Below are 17,678 nucleotides of genomic sequence, written 5' to 3' on the forward strand. Positions count from 1 at the left end.
ATGTTTAATACTCTTAAGGATAAGGGCAAGGCTTTACAGGAAGTTAAACATGTGTTTGTTTCTCTTGTACCTAAATTTCAGAGAAACTACCTCAACAAGCCAGCATTTGTTTACAGGGAATCTCACCCTCCTCCTAAGGGGAAAAAGGGTAGCAAGTGGCCTCCTCCTGCTAAGGCTACTCAGACTTCAGTGCCTTTGAAGTCTCCTTTTCCAGATAAACCAGTTGCTGTCTGACTATCCTATTCTTCCCAGCCACTTTCCCCTTTCTACACTCCCCTCTCTTTCACTCTCTCTTTCTGTTTGGTTACAGATTACTCAGGATTCCTGGGTCCTATCCATTATTTGCCAGGGGGTTTTCATGGTTTGAAAATCCCTTCCCCATTTTATGGGTGTTCCACAGCCTCTTCATGAACAACTCTCCTTTCCAGAGATCCTTTGGGACCTTTTGACTCAGGGTATTGTTCAAGAGGTGCGTGTTTCCCAAAGGAGGAGGGGGTTTTACTCCAGGATGTTTCTAGTACCCAGAAAAGAGAGAGTACTTTGGAGATTATTCCAAACATCCCTCATTGAAACACTTTTCAGAAGGTGTCCACAATTTGAATGTTGCCCCTTCAGACTTTGTTCCCTTTTTTGCTTCCTCATGCTTATATAGTGTCTCTGGATCTCAAAGATGCTTATCTCCATAACCTGATCCATCCCCTTTTCAGAAAGTTTTTACATTTCTCTGTTGCTTCCTGGCATTTTCAGTTCTCTGCTTTGCCCTTTCTGTTGCCCCAAGGGTATTCACCAAATGCATCACCCCTGTGATTGATTTTTGGAGGATTCAGGGGATGCAAATATTTCCTTACTTGGGCGACCTCCTGTTTCAGGCATCCTCTTCAGAGATCTTGTTGCAAAATTTTCATTGTACCAGTTCCCTTTTGCAAAGCCTGAGGCTCACAATAAACTTCAAAAAGTCTTTTCTGACTCCTTCTCAAGATCATGTTTTTCGGTTCTGTATTACAACACAGAAGACACTAAAGATCGAATGGTTAAAGGCCGAAAATGCCGGACTTCAAAGTCGCTCTTGTGGGGGGCTGAACCCGCCACAACCCCCACAGGTTCATAACCCACAGACTGCTCATGCTATGGAATAGACTTCCCATACATGTCAAGCAGAATGCCTCACTGGCCCTCTCCAACAGAAATCTTGATGAGTGGATGGGAAATAGAAAATTCACCCCGGGGATCACTCCAGTGGCTGTACATGACAGAGGCACTGGGAACTAACGTCGGGTGGCATGATGCCAGAGTAATCCTATGGGCTAGGCTTGTAAAGGCTCCAGGGCCATTAGCCTAGTACACACCTATGAACCTGTGAACTAATTATATATACCAACTCCGAGATCGCACTACAGTGAGGAAAGGGCAAATATTCTGATCTTCACTGTCCTGCAATCTCACAAAAAGCACATCATTGAACGGCATTTTCAACATTAAAGCCATTCAATGTTCAGCCTCTTTGATTTCATAATAGGAACCCTGTTTTTCTGGGGTGCAGGATTCAAATGATGCCTATGCTGGCATCCCTGCATCCTCCCAAGGCCTTGACACTCATTTCCTTCTTTCAAACTCTTCTTCCTGTGGCCTCTGTTACAGCCAGGGTGTTTCCGAGAACTCTGAGATTCATGGCATCTATCATCCCCATGCTGCCTCTAGCCAAACTCCACATGAAAAAGTTTCAGTTGTTTCTAAAGTCATTTTGGCTTCAACATGTGCATCTTCTAGAATTTGTAGTTCCTCTTCTACCTTGTCTCAAGAAGGAACTTCACTGGTGGAGCCATCAGTTGTCTCTAAATCCAGATCTTCCTTTTCATACCCTCTTCTCTCTCAGGAGCTGTTCACAGATACTTCAGACATGGGATGGAGAGCAGCTTTTGGTCCTGTTATGGTGCAGGGGATGTGGTTGCCTCTTCAGCAGAAAGCGCACATCAGCGGCAAAAAGAAGAAAGCTGATCTGCTGGCTTCAGGCTTTTCATCCTCTTTTTTCCGCAGGACCTCTCAAGGTATTTACAGACAATACCACGATTATGTGGTATGTAAACAAACAGGGAGGACAATATATTTTATTCTTTGCCAGTTGACACTCCTAGTCTGAGGTCTTGCTGTCCAGTATCAAGTGACTCTTCAGGCAGTTTACATTCCCTCAGGTCACAAAATTGTGGAAGACACTGTGAGCAGGTCCTTAACTCAGTCCCATTAATGCTTCACAGGGATGTGTTTCAGGACATTATCCACCAGTGGGGTACTCCTCCACTAGATCTATTTTTTTTTCCCCTCTGAACAGACAACTTCCTCTATTTTGTGCCAGAGTCCCAGGTCCTCTGGTGTAGAAGGTGGATGCCCTGTCTTTTTCTTGGAAGGGGATGTTTCTTTATGCTTTCCCTCCCCTTCCCCTCATTCCAAAAGTCCTGTTTGAAATTCAGCAGGATGCTTCAAAAATCTTGTTGGTGACTCCCCTTTAGCCGAGACAGTATTGGTTCCCTCTTCTTCTGCATTTAACCAAGGGCACTAATCACAAGTTACCTCACAGGGGGGACCTACTGACACAGGACAAGGGATCTCTCATCCATCCCTACTTGTCCACTCTTCATCTGACACTGTGGGTGTTTGGATTTTGATTCCATATAGATATCTTTTTTTCTGAGGATGTGCTTAGGGTCCTGCAGGAGGCCAAGAAACCCAATACTAGAAACTCCTATTTATCCAGATGGAAGAGGTTTTCTGTTTGTTGCCTTTCACGTAACCTGGATCCACTTTCTGTGAATATCCCTTTGGTTTTCTGTTATCTGTGTGAATTGCTCAATGCTGGGTCAGCTTATTCTTTTGTTAAGGCCCACTTATCAGCTGTCTCTACTTGTCTGCCTTTTTCTCCTCATTTAGCTTCTAGATTTGAGGCTAAACAATTCCAAAAAAAAAAAAACATCCTTCATATTAGCCCTCCTAGAAAATCTGTTCCTCCTCCCTGGGATGTTAATTTTGTTTTGGCTAAATTGACTCAGACTCCTTTTGAGCCTGCAACTTCAGCTTCCTTCCAACACTGCTCTTAGAAGACTGCTCTTTTGTTATCCTTTACTTATGCCAGATGGGTGTCTGAGCTTCAAGTCCTTATGGCTTGCCCTCCTTTTTTGTCTTTTCATAAGGACAGGGTGTCCTTGCATACTAATTCTTCTTTTATGCCTGAGATGGTGAATGAGTTTTCCCTTAATCAGTCTATTTATTTGCCCACTATTTTACCTTCTCCGCAGTCTGCCGGTGAGAAGGTGCTGCACATGTTGGATGTGCGTAGACAACTCAGATTTTATTTGGATAAGACTAAGACTATTAGGAAATATGTTCAGCTATTTGTTTCTTTTCATCCCAGATCCTTGGAATTACCTATATCCAACCAAACTGTTTCTTACTGGATCTCAAATGCTATTTTTTTTTTTATTATTTCTTTCACTGTAATAGTCTTCCTTATACTGTTAAGACTAATTCTACTAGGGATGTGACTTCTTCTGGTGCTTCTTTCCAAGGGTTATTCTTCAGGCAGCTATCTGAACTTCTGTGCATGCATTTACCAAGTTGGATTGAATCTCTTGAGCTACAGCTGGTTTTGCTAGGGCCATCCTTCATGGCTTCCTTGAGGTCTCTGCTGCTCCTTCCTCCTCCCAAGTTACTTCCTAAGCTTTGTTACTCTCCCTAATGTAATGAATACTGCAACAGTGAAATGGAAGGACATAGAACAGTAGTGTAAAATCTTTCCATAACAGCAGATGTCATTTCCTCATTGTTGCCTCCCTCCGCCCCCTGGTTCATTATCTTCTGGATGTACTGATTACCTTTTCTTTTTCTTGGACTAGTGTTCCTGTGGTACATCTGGATGTCACCTTTATGCCCTACACTACACAAGGAGCATACATGTGATGTACTGAGTACCAAAAGGCTTTGGTATACTGGCCGGACTTCAGGCCACCCTTGGCAGGGGATCCCTAATGTAAAAAATGTAATAAATACTGCGACAGTGAAGAGAAAGATATCTACCATTATAGTAAGATTTTACACAACTGTACTATCCTCAAGTTAAAAATAATATTGAGAAATAATTTACAGCATTTAAGTGCCTTAAGTTGCTGAACATATGTTTTATTGCAGTCTGTAATGGACTGTCCTACAAATGTATCTCTATTATGTCTTGTGCACATCTAAACTCTCAGCATTTTTCAAAAACCGGAGTAAGGCATGGTAGTGTGGAGTACAAAATCTTCTATTGAAGGCCCCCATAAGCGTCAATATTGTTTACTTTAAAGCTGAATTCAAGAGTTTCTATGTTGAATTTGGCTAAATGGCAAATGCTAAGAATCAGTATATGTTTATGTTTATATAATAGCTTGTATTTTTGTAGATCAATTCCAGAAAAAAATCTGTTGATTCATGTGCAACTTGTTGAAGTTCTTGTTTATACAGTGTTTTAAGTAATTAGCATAGCAGTGCACTGTTTTGTTGTCTTTTTTATTAGCCAAAACTTCACTTTTTTCGCAGATTCCTTGGGGAGCTGGGGAACAGTAAACTTTATTTTTATGTTTTTGTGGCTCAGTAGTAGCTTACTGCATTAACACAATACTAACAGATAAATTATTTGAATACTTTTAGACTCTGATGAACTGTACTGAGTTTATTACAATTGCTGAAAATGTAGGCATTTTCTTTGGTTTCATTAGTTCTGTTTAAAAGTAAGTTTTTTTTTGTAATTTGTGCAGTGAGTAGTGCATAATTATGAAGTATTTTCTTGATGGCTCTTTGCTGTGTGTTCATGCTTTAATAATATCCTTCAATTTAAACTTAGCTAAGAACAAGCTGGTTAATCCTAAAAGGGGAGATGGATGCACGAGTAATGGAGCTGGATCCCAAGTCATCGTCTCAGAGTGTAGAGGCTGACAAAGAATGTTTATCAAAACTTCAGGGGGATACATTCTGTTCAAGTAAGTATCAATGAGATATTGCTTCTAAAGCACTGTTAACTATTATAATCTTCTTTCTTCTTGTGCACAAAATAGGGATATCAATTGCTCAGTGTACGACTCTTCATTACCACATTCCAGTTATAATTTGAGCTTAGTATGAAAGAAATTTTTTCTGATTAGAAAAATGATCTTGGTACATTTTGTAGTACTGTTACACTTGCAGCACTCTCATTAATTCCAAAATAATATCTAAGGCATTTTCCTTGCTACCGCAGAAGCCTGATGGAAGTAAAATGAGTATTTGTCATTGGCATACCTTATCCTCCATTAGAGTTGCAGATGAAGTTTGTGATCCACAAAATAAGGACATTTGAGTCATTAAAGAAGGTGAAATACAGTAATTCCCCACTGAATTCCATATGCTTTATTTATCAGTAAATGTGTTGCTGTTGTAGAGATCACTTACTGGGAGTGTATTCCTTTTGACTGAATCTCACGTCAGTAAATCTCAAATGATTGAAAACTCATTTCCTTGAATCATATTTAAATGAAAAACTTCATTAAACTAAACAAACCTTAATAGCTTTTTTAACAGGAGTAATCCCTCCTTGCACCTGCTACATAACAGTGGAGAAAAGAGAAAAGAATACACACAGTGAATCATTGCTGACACACAAATACATTTCATAGAAAACTTCATTAAAGTAAGCATATATTAAATTTTAAAGAGGTCAAACTCCCTGCATCCCACTCCCCTTATTTAACTATACTAACTCCACTGTCTCACAACAGTAGAGAAAAGCAGCAACGTGTATAATGAATCACTGCTTCTATACAAACAAAAAAACACGTTGCCATTGGTTTTGTAAGACTTTATACTTTTCAGTCAATCATATTCTGTCAAATAAGTTTCAGTCAGTTGGTTTGATCAGTTGTAATGAAGTGAAATATAACTAATTCAGAAAACCACTATCTTTATTGAATATAAATACAACCAGGGTGCTTATCTGTAAATGGTCTGAGGGTACATACATAAGGTTCTGTGAAGAGACTCAATATTTCTAAGTAGCAATTAAATTCATGAAAAATAAAACATCCTTGTTATTTAGGTACTGTTACCAGTTACCTCAACTGGCCACTTCTTGTTTTATTACTGTTCTTTGTGAGGCAAAGAACATAAAATGTCTTTTTTTTTCCCCCCTGAATGATGGTAAGTGCCTCCCTTATTCTGTTAAGGCTCATTCTGCTGGGGCTGGGGCTTCTTATGGTGCTTTTTTCAAGGGTTTGGATACTAACTCTATTCTTGAGGCAGCTACCTGGGCTTCTGTGCATACATTTATCAAGCACTGCAAGCTAGATGGAATCTCCAGAGCTAGAGCCGATTTTGCTAGGGCCATTCTTCATGGTTCCTAGAGGGCTCTGCTGGTCCTTCCTCCTCTCTAGTTTCTTCCTGGGCACTCTCACTAATTTAAAGAATGCTGCAACAGTGAAATCGAAGGACTTGGAACAGTTGTGTAAAATCTTATCATAACAGTAGATGTCCTTCTCTTTACTGTTGCAGTATTCACTTCCTCCCTCTGCTCCCTGGTCCATTTCTCTTCTGGATGTACTGATTACTTCTCTTTTCCTTGGATTTGCATTCCTACTGGGGTTCTCAGTTCTGAGGATGGTCACCTTTATGCCCTCTGCTACGCAAGAGCATACATGTGACATACTGCGTACCTTAAAGCAGTGGCGGCTGGTGACTTCAAATCAAAGGGGGGCTGCAGGAGACAGCTGAATGGGTGGGGTCAATGGGAAGGGGTGTGGTCAACCAGAAAGGGGAGGAGCTATTCTCAAAACCACAAAAACTAACTAAATACACTGCCCTGGGTGCCAACCGTCATTATGAGAGTCCAATCAAGACAAAATGAAGTGCAGAAGAATAAAAATATTTCAATGCATTGGCTGCATGACAGCTTAATATCTAGATGGAAACAAAAAGGTTGTGAGGCATGAAAAAATAAATTACTTTTTAAAAACATTAATGGAATGCCAGTCAAAATCAAGTATAAGAAAAACAAGCAGCACTCAACTCAAACCACTTCTTGCACTGCAGTTCTAATTATAATTTATATTCATCTTTATTAAAGTACCAAGTAACATGCTGAAAGTAGAAATCTCTGATGCCCCCACTTGTAAAAATGTTTCTTATCCAAAAAAAGACCTGCTGCCTGAGAACTATCTACTTGTTTCATGGGGAAAACATGATCAAAGTAAAAAATGAAAAGTAAACAAGAAATAAGCTCAAGATACATTGCTTAAAAGGATTACTGTACAGGTTATGGACTGCACAATTGGCATTCTGTTTAGTTTACGGGTAAAGCCTGCAGAGATGACTGGAAGTCTCCCAGTGTAATGAGCTTCTTAAAATAATGTAATCCTATCCTTTATTACAAATACTATCATAAGCATTTCAATACCCGAGGCTTATACATTATCTAGTTACGTATTCTCTACATGGCAACAACAGAAAGGCTTTCAATGTTGGCAATTCTTTAACAGTATGCTTATTAAAGCTTACTTGCATCTTACGATCTCAGCCAAGCTTACCTGATGATGGTCATTAAAGCATTGCTACTTAAACACAGAGCAACATGCACTTTGAGTAAGAAGCATAAATCAACAGTACAAAAAATATGACAGAAACCAGACCACTCTGCAAAAATCAAGGACAGATGAAAAGGCACTCTAGTACTTGTGTCTCCCTTGGATGGGGGGGGGGGGATACTCTGCACATTTACACTGCATAACTACTCCTTGCCTTGCTTCGACACATCCAGAGTCACTACATGGGGGAGTGGGGTGCAACAAGTATGTCAAAATTTGAAATGTCTCTGGCTGTCTGTGATGGCCCTGACACATTTGTCATAACTCTCAACCTCAGAGCAAGAAATCTGGACAAAGCCATACAAAGAAGTGAGACAAAGGCCCAAAAATAAGGACAATTTTTAAAATATTGCTCTTATAAACTTAGAAAGATAATAGAATAGGTCTTGCATTAGTATGAATTTTCTGAAGGGTATGAAATCTGAAACTCAAATGTCTGTCATTATTTTCTAACTTCAGTCTTTAATGATGTCACTAATTTGTCAAAAAAAAAAACCATGAAAAATGAACCAAAAATGTGATGTAAAAATATAAAATAGCCACACAATACAGCTGGGAACCTGTCAAAGAAGGGACACTTTAATATTAGTACTGTTAACTTGAGTAGCTGACAAAATAAAAGAATCTACATGCATTTCTGAAATAAAAAGTAATCTATAACTGATTATTTCAGTTATTTCTTAATTGTAAACCCTCCATGTTTTCTTCCAAAATTGCTATTTTGCGGAGGGAGTATTAGGGGGAAGAGCAACATTTTGAGCCAAAATCAGGGACATTTGAGAGGTTTGGCTATGCCTAATTCTATAAAGCAATTTATTTGCATGTACCTCTCAACCTGTTAATGCAATAAATCTGGACAAGGCCAAATATATTGGGGGAACAGATAAACAGTACTAAAAATGTATCTTGTATAAACTGAGGCAGTTGATAGAACAACAGGTCTTACTTTAGCATGCATTTTTCTGAAGGTTATTAAGTCTGAAACTCAGTGTGTCATTATTTAGTGACTTAATTTCTAAATGATTTTGTCAGAAAAGAAAACCACACATTTTATGAGGAACAAACCAAAAATAAGAAGCAAAAATCTATTTATTCTTTGAAAATCTGGACAGTTGGGAGGTATAGTTCAGCTGGGGCTGTCTAAGTTTGTCGCCCTTCCCCCTCACAAAATCATGGAGCCTCCCCCTGCAGCCATTCCAATGATCCATTACTTGGCTATTTAACTCCATTTACCATAAACACTAATGTGCATACTGATTTACTTCTATGATGATTTGGACTTCATTTGAAAGTTTTATTTTGCATTTTACAGCACAAACACTAAGACATCTGCTAGCATTAAAACTTCTCTGCCCTTGAAACTCACATTCATTGAAACAGCATTGAAACCCACATTCAAAGAAAATACATTTTACCAGTGGCAGATAAAGATTAATTCTGGGCTGTTTTCAAATCATAGTCCCCTTGCATATGAAACATACATGTGCTCTTTGATACACCTTCCTATTGTTTTGAACATTTTTCCAGTAAACAATGAAATAAAATGCATGCACCAATAATGACAAAACTGCCCAGTTCAGAACATTTCCATCATAATTCTACTCAAACTTCTACAGTCCACCATTATCAGTAAATATGCACAATTCTACAGTCCACCATTATCAGTAAATATGCACAATTCTGCAGTCCACCATTATCAGTAAATATGCACAATCTCTGAAGTAAAAAAGTCATCTAAATAATTCCACATTAAATAAATCTGTAACTAATTTAGAGGTTGCTGCTAGCAAACACCTTTATATATCATGATTTCATCGAAAAATAAAGCGTCTGATGCCCCTGAGGAATAAATTGCCTATATTACATTAAAAATGATAAGCTAGTAATATTGCAATAGGAAATGGATGGCAAACTGATAACAGGCTCATATTTAGTATCTTAACTTTTTTCAGTACGGCAGCATTCACCCCTTGTGGGAGTAGAACCAACAACCTTCTGCTTAGGCCATCCTTTCCCCTGATTCTGAGAGTCAGGTAATAGGGAGTGGCCCACACTGATGTTCCTGTAGGACAACCTACCCTCTCCTTATACAAAGGACCCGCATTCCTCCTTGGTGACTTGCTAAGCTCCACAAATGTGACTTTCCAAAGGAAGATTTGGCAGGTGCCTCATGGTCTCACTGTCTGCTTAGGCTCATACTCCATGGGTGAGGCACCTCATGTTCCTGCTGGGTGTCACCAAAGTGGCAGTCCTGAGTTACCTCCCTACTCCCCAGGATAGGCAAACCAGCAGTGGACATTCATGCCAGTCTTACTCAGCCAGCTCCCACGGGTACCTGAGCTGGTAATTGAACTTAAATAGTCTACAACATAGTCAGAATTTTATTCTTCCTTGACATGGAGACAACATATCCAATAACTTCTGAGTTAACCATTACTGTCACTTCACTCTCAGAATTGCTTTCCTAAACAGTGGATGTCTGCTGAGTAATACTGGTTTGTATAACTGATGTGTTGCTGCGACTCCATGCTAGGTATTGAAGACAAATGGCTAAAACCAAGCTGCTCTTCACCCTTTCAAAATAAAAGGAGTAGATTTTGGATAGTATTCAGAAGATGGGCACTCTTGTGAGTGTCTTCCCTTAATCTACTTTTAGAAAGAGCACTCCAAACAAAATCTTCATAAATAATTAAATAGGTGGTTTGTCATGCTGTTGTAAACTTCAACATTTTTATTTTTATGGTTTATTTTATCATTTGCTGTGATCCGTGTCTGAGTGTTTTTAAGTAATGCTTATAATGGTGCTTGGTAGATAAGCACATAAATAAACTTGAACTTGTACAGTCTTTCTGTGCTGAGAATGCCAGCGGTCTTAGTAAACTGACATTTGTGGCTGGTTGAGGAACAATGAATTAAAATATAATACTGTAAACTGATGAAATGTGATCACCACTGTGCTGCCTCTCTATTAGTTGTGCAAAATTATTAACATGCACTGGAAATGTCAGCATGTGGCTGTGAGTTGAAGGGGAGCCAGACATGTGGCCCAGCACTGTTAAGTTGTACTAGCCTGGCAGTTTATCTCCTTTAGCACATATTTCAGTATCATTATTCTGCACTAATGGGTGGGATCTCAAACCATTATTGCTTAAAAAGTAAACCTTTTTCTAAGTGGTCTGCCATCTTCTCACCTGTCGGGGTTCAGGAAAAGAGGCAATACCTCAATTACCCTGGTCTCATTGATACTCAAAGTATTCCAGAATGTGTTTATTGCCTTCCCACACTGAAACTTTTAAAGCAAGAGCGTTCACAAGTGATCTGTTTTAAACTTCGCCCTTTCATCTAGTGAGTAACATCAGTCAATATGAGATTGATACATCAAAGAGTGATTTCTGAGCTGCTTCCATCCAGTAACAGAGCGATGGAGTATTATATTTGAAATATGAGAGGGCTTGTCACATGTGGGCTCAGTGGGAAGAGAGATGGAGCTTAAAACCTTAAAAAAAAGATAAGGTTATGCAGTCCCAGAGAATCCACGCAATTAAAAAAAAATTGAACAGAGCTACAGAATCAATATGCTGCTATTTTAGGGAGTGCATGATGTATAATCACTTGAAAAATATTGTGTGGAGCTGCACAAAACAAACAAATTGCAAGAGCTAGTCACCCACAAGATCGATATGTATAGCGATCGCATCAAAACGCTAAACGATCATTCCTGTACATAAAAGGAGGACTTTGAACATAAATTATCCACTCCAGACAATCACAGTCCTGTGTTCACTCTGCACACCGTGTATATGCACAAGGAAGCAAGTTAGCAACCAAGTTTTACTATTTACCCTATGCTAAGAAATCTGTTAACAGCTCAGCAGTCCGAGTCTTGACATGTCTTTTTTCAAGCCTCTATTTACAGATATAAGAAAAAAACACACACATACACACACACACACACCCCTTCCTTCCCCTAACCATATATTCAAACACACACCATTAAATTCAATGCTTCAAGCACACACAATAAATTCAAACGTTCAAACACACACCATTTAATTCAATGCTTCAAGCACACACAATAAATTCAAACGTTCAAGCACAAGCACACACAATAAATTCAAAAGTACATGATTAATCTGACACACTTACCTGTCCGTTCTCCATACATCCGATTCCCACGCAATACATCCAAACACTCACTGCCCGCGAGATCCAAAACCCCAAGATCTTCCCGACCGACGAGAGATTCCAGACTGCTGGTGTTGCAGTCCGGCCTCGACGCGTTTTCCCAACGAGTCTATGCAGTTTAGAACTGCACAGACCTCTCTTCATGATTCCCTATCAGGACTGCCGGACTGCCTGGAGCATGCGCATAAGAGTCGCAGTAGTCTGGACTACTGCGCATGCGCGAAGTCCGCAAATTTTTTAAAACTTTTTTTTTCTTTTTTTTTCCTTTTTTATTTATTGTTTTCAGTTGAGGGGGCTGCAGTCCGGCAGTCCAATAGCATGGGCCGCCCCTGCCTTAAAGCAACCTAAAGCGTTTGGTATAATGGCCGGATGTTGGGACACCCTTGGCAGGGGATGCCTAATGTAAAGAATACTTCAACAGTGAAAAGAAGGACATCTGCTGTTATGATAAGATTTTACACAACTGTATTCTAGAAGGGTAGTGCTAGTACTTGGAAGCCATTTTTGTAGGGGATAAGAGTTCTTTCTGCAGGAGACAGTCTAGCAGCTGTTTTTGAATACAATTTTCAAGGATTTTGGTGAAGGGAGATAAGATTATTATAGGTCTAAAGTTATTAATGTTTGTTGGATTTTCTTCTTTGTGCAGAACGATAATGTGTGACTTTTCCAAAGAGAGAGAGAGAGAGAGAGAGCATGACATTCCTGGATTGACCTATTTATAAGGATTTAGACAGGATAGGCAATGCTGTTGGCTACTATATTTAGGTACTCACTTGGAAGGTCATCAGCTGAAGAAGAGCATGGTCTAAGTTTGTTTAAGAGTAGTTTTATATAGGATGTGCCCATAGGTTTGAAGATGAAAGTGGATGTGGTGATATGTGGCTGTTGGGCATGGTTGGGATTAGGTGTCAAGGAATTATTGGTTAGAGATGCTATACTATCTATAAAATAAGAGTTGAACTGTACTATAGTTTCAAGTGCTGAGTTATCGGGGGAGGGGTTTGAGTTGAAATAGCCAGGATGTTTGATTTCTTTAATAAGTTATTAGAGTACATCATGGTATATACATTTTTCAAAGCCATTCATTCCCGTCACCAAACAAGAACAACATGTGGCATGGCCATCATATAGACAGCTATAGGAAAATGTCTAGGTATGGCCCTAACCACTACCTCTGATGTTGATGTGGGCACCTACCTCACCACATAGAATCGTAGTGTATCTTCTTTGATCTGTTCATGCTCCCACAAACGCACACATGCCCCTTGAGAGCTGCCCATCACTGGATTTGGTCCTGTGACCATTTAGTTAGTGTAGGCCTTCACATACGTGGGTGGCAGTCATCTGACTAGGAGCACCATCCTGCACCATGGCAGCAGAGCTGTCATAAGAAACTAACACTCACCCTGTTTTGCTCATCTCTTCCAGTGCCTGAGCTAAGAATAATGTGGCTCATAAAAGGAGGAGGGTATATATAGCCTGGTGATGGGTAGGGCAGAGAATAACTTTTATGAAAATGTTTGTAAGAGGAAGTTGGTAGTTAATGAGGGGCATCGAAATGCTATGAGCTTGACTTATTCAATGGACAGTTATTCCATTATGGTGGTGATTAGGAGACATCGGAACATTTTCTAGTTTAGTAACCTCAACCCTAGGGTAGTTGAAAAACACACAGCTTTGTATTCAAAATGGGAAGAAACTTCAAATACCCAATAGAAGGATGTAAGGTTAATTCAAGTGCCACAAGGGAAAGTAGAGGGACTTATAAATGTGGTAGATGTAATCATTGTGCCTCTATTAAAAAGGTTGCAAGATAGTCATTTATGGAATGGCCCTTTTATATAACTGGTTACTTTAACTGTGAAACCAAAAGGGTAGTTTATCTTGCTGCATGCATAGGTTCATAGGTTCATAGGTAGGTACTAGGCTATCTACCCGAGGGCATTTATAAGCCTAGCCAGAGTGTGTCTGCTTTCGCCGCCCCATTGATTAATTAACTGAGCCTCTGTCAAGAAGAACCAATGAAGTGATCCCAGGGGTGTATTTTCTGTTACCCATCCACTCGTCAAGGTTTCTCTTGAAGAGTGTTAGTGAGGGGCTCTGCCTAATGTAGTTAGGAATTTTGTTCCAAAGCATGGGGAGTCTCTGTGACAGGAATCCCTCCAGCATGTTCTATTTATTGTTGTGGCGAGATTTATCTCACTAGAGCGAGTGGCTCACAATGACTTGGATTTCTTTAGGTGGAGCATGTCCATTAATTTTGAGTTGGACATGGCTTTGTAAGTCAGGCAGAGATCGCCTCTGAGTAAGTGATATGCCACTGAGTACAGCCGGAGTTTTTTCAGTCGGCCTGCATAGGACATATGTTTGAGGCCAGTAATCCTCTTGGTGAGGTACTTTTGTGGTCTTTCCAGCTGTTGGAAGTGTCTTGTGAGGTACATCCCAAATGGAGCATTGTACTCTATCATGGGTCTGATGAGTGACGAGTAGAGGGGCACTATAACCTCTTTATTTCTAGATGTGAACCCTTTAGTAATTAGATGGGCTACATAGAAGGATTTCCTAACTACTTTGGCAATATGATTGTCAAAGGAGAGATTACTATCTACCTGGGTCCCCAAATCTCTTGTTACCTCTTCTGTATTAAGGGGGCTGCCACCTATGTGGTAATTCATGGGTGTCTTGTTTTTCCCAAACGGGATGACTATGCATTTTTTTGGCATTTGGCTTGAGACCATGACTTTGATACCAGGTATCCATCTCAGTAAGGCCCTTTTGGAGAATGTCTGTGTCAGCCAGAGAGTCAATTATGGCTCCCAGTTTGCAGTCATTGGCAAACTTGGTTAGCCATAGTCCTCCTGAGTTTGCCTGTACTTCTGAGAAGTATAGGATGCACAGTAGGGGTACCAGGACCGAGCCTTGTGGGACACCACTTGTGACTGGTTTAGAGTCGGACCTGGAGCCTGCTATGCTTACCGTGTGAGTTCTGTCTGTAAGCCAGTTGGCAACCCATCTCGTGACGTAGGGATTTATGTTCAGGCTGGTGAGTTTTTCTATAATTCCTGAGTGGGGAATGGTGTCAAAAGCCTTGGCAAGGTCAAGGTAGGCTGTGTGAACTACCTTACCCTCATCTATAGCCTTGGTGACTGTCTCGAAGAAGTCAACCAGGTTTAGTAGGCATGCCCTTAACAAAGCCGAACTGGGTTGGGTCAAGTGTTTGGAGGTTCCCAATGTCTTTGTTAATGAGTTCCATGATGATGCGCTCCATAGCCTTGCAGAACAGGCTAGTCAGGCTTATGGGGCGATAGCTACCAGGATCAATTGTGGCCCCTCCTTTGTGGATTAGAATAACCGTTGCTGTGCGCCATTCTATGGGCATGTAGCCTGTGGAGAGGCTGAGGTTGAACAGTGTGTTTAGGTAGGGGGTTAGTTCATTCTGTAGTTTGTGCAAGACACAGCCTGGGACACCATCTGGCCCCATTGACGCTGTGCTTTTGGCTTTTGAAAGGGCTGTTTTCACCTGTGCGTCTGTGATTTCCATTACACTACAGTTTTCCGGTATTGTTGTGGGCCCTTTTGGGGGTGAGAGGGGGGTGAAGTTTGCACTGAATCTGTCTGCCAGGATGTTGGCAATATCAGTGGGTTCAGTATATTTTGTGCTATTTTGCACTAGCTCAGAGCATATCTGCGAGTTGCCACTTAGATTCTTGACATAGCTAAAGAAGGCTTTGTGGTTATCTTTCGAATCCTTGGCTATTTTTCTTTCGAAGTTAGCTTGGACTGGACCACATTTTATATTCGTAAAACAGAAAGAAACTTTAAAGAATATATGAACATACTTATGACATTAAAAGGCAAAATCTAAGTAATGCATCATCAAAGCACATTTACCAGTATTCTCATCATAACTTTTTTTTTCATATCTTAGAGAAAGTAACCATTGATCTTTGGGGGGGGGGAGCATGTAGTGGATGACTAGAAAACAGAGAATTGTTTTGAAAATAAAAATCTAACACAGAAACTCCCCTGGGGTCACCTGTAGTTTAACATTAAAATAATCTTTAAAAGTGTATATTCTCTACATGATTTTTATATTTTTATATGTTTACTGTCTGCAATATTTTATGAGTGTGTTATAGTAATTAAGTGCTTTTTATATTTAGTGGGGACAATGGGCCAGATTCAGGAAGGCTTACACGGAGTTTAAGAGTAGTGTAAGCCTCCGTGTAAGCCTCCGTGTAAGCCTCCTGATTCAGCAACAGCCCAAATCTCCGTGTAAGAGACAGCTAACACGTCTCTTACACGGAGTGGGCGTGGAAATGCTCAATACCTCATTTGCAGCTCCAAGATATGCAAATGAAGTATGTGAGCGATCCACGAAGCCCAAACCAGTCCGTGTAACGGACGTGTTAGCTGCAGAAATGTACTCAGCTGACAACTGAGTACATTTCTGCAAAATTAAAAACGGAGCTATGTCAGCTCCAAATAAAGGGTGCATTTGTTACATTAAGCATGCCAATGGCCAAATATGTGGCCATTGGCATGAAAAAGTGTTGCAAAAAAAAGTTATATAACTTTTTTTTTCACGGATTTATGTGTTTAACTGTAGCACACCAGCAAACGGGTGCGCTACCTAAAACTGAAAACCGAAGCTTATAAGCCCACAATTGTGGGATTTATATATTACATGAAATGTCAATGGAGGGACTTGCAGAGCAAAACAATATGGCCTCCGTGTAGTGGTCCTCAATGGGGGGAAGCTCTGTGTAAGATATGTAACTAAGCATTACTAGGCAATCCTATGTAAATGAGGCTTACAATACTGAATCACACTGCCACATAAGTAATGAGCACTTTCTGAGTCGTGTAAGAGTTAGAGAAGGGGGAGGAACAGAGTAAGAGGTAGGTGACATCATGGGGGGGAAGGATAGAAAGAAATGTACCAGATTGGAGGGCAATGTAAGGTAAGAGATGACAGACAGACATCAGGGAGGGAGGTGTGTCCCAACAGAACACTGGGAATGTCAAGAAATTGAGGGCATACGCCATCCCTACACACTAAGTTTCTTGATATACGTGCATGCGCGCGTGTGCGCGCGTGTGAGGCAGGTTCTACATGTGGGAGCGTGTTGCAAACTGTTTACAACGGTTTGCGTGGCGCACGTGTGTAAGGCAGTGTGCGCGCGTTTTAGCATGAATCAGCCTAGCTAACACCGTGTAAGGATGTGTGCACGCGTTTAAGTTACTGTGAGCGTGTTTAAGCCGGTGTGCACACTGCTCCCACTCAGGAAACAGAGAGGAAATAGGAAACAACCAAAATACAGGGAAACTGCCAGAAGATACTACTAAAGTTAATTGGTGGAAACAATTAGAAGCAGGCAATTACACAGGCAGACTAGAAGCCCAACCCAGCACTTAAAACACAACAAAGAGCAGTGCAGGCTGTTTCTCACAAGAGATACTGCCAGAAACTAAGCTATCAGAGTTGAAACCTGAAAAAAGCTGAACTCAGAGCAGAAATGCTAGGGGCTGCCATAGCTGTTATAATCAGACATAGGCGAATTGCCGAGGGTGGTGATAATGCAGATGCTGACAGACAACCCAGAGTGAGGAGAAGGAGAAGAGTATACAGGCCTAGGGTCACCTACCATGGGTTACATGAGCTGGAGATAGTAGAGCTATAGAGTGGACAGTGAGCTCCTGCAGCAGATTGTTGAGCTGTGCCGGCCACGCCTCACACACAGAACCAACAGATGGGGAACCCATCCCAGTGGAAACCAAGGTATGTGTTGGCCTAAGAATACTAGCAACAGGTACCTTTAAGAGACCAACTGGCGATATGATGGGGATATCACAGGT

The 17,678-nt window shown here is 40.6% G+C and overlaps 1 protein-coding gene across 1 annotated transcript in view; it reads left to right on the forward strand.

Moving 5' to 3' along the window:
- The window catches only part of ABLIM2 (actin binding LIM protein family member 2), a 2,642,076-nt gene that overhangs the window by 2,062,954 nt on the left and 561,444 nt on the right, over nucleotides 1-17,678 (forward strand). Inside the window, exon 17 of the mRNA XM_044062807.1 lies at nucleotides 4,868-5,003. Within this exon, the coding sequence (XP_043918742.1) occupies nucleotides 4,868-5,003 (136 nt within the window). The remainder of the gene's footprint in view (nucleotides 1-4,867; nucleotides 5,004-17,678) is intronic.

Source organism: Protopterus annectens, chromosome 2.part1 (assembly GCF_019279795.1).
Source record: "Protopterus annectens isolate FY-2018-M chromosome 2.part1, PAN1.0, whole genome shotgun sequence".
NCBI lineage: Eukaryota > Metazoa > Chordata > Ceratodontiformes > Protopteridae > Protopterus > Protopterus annectens.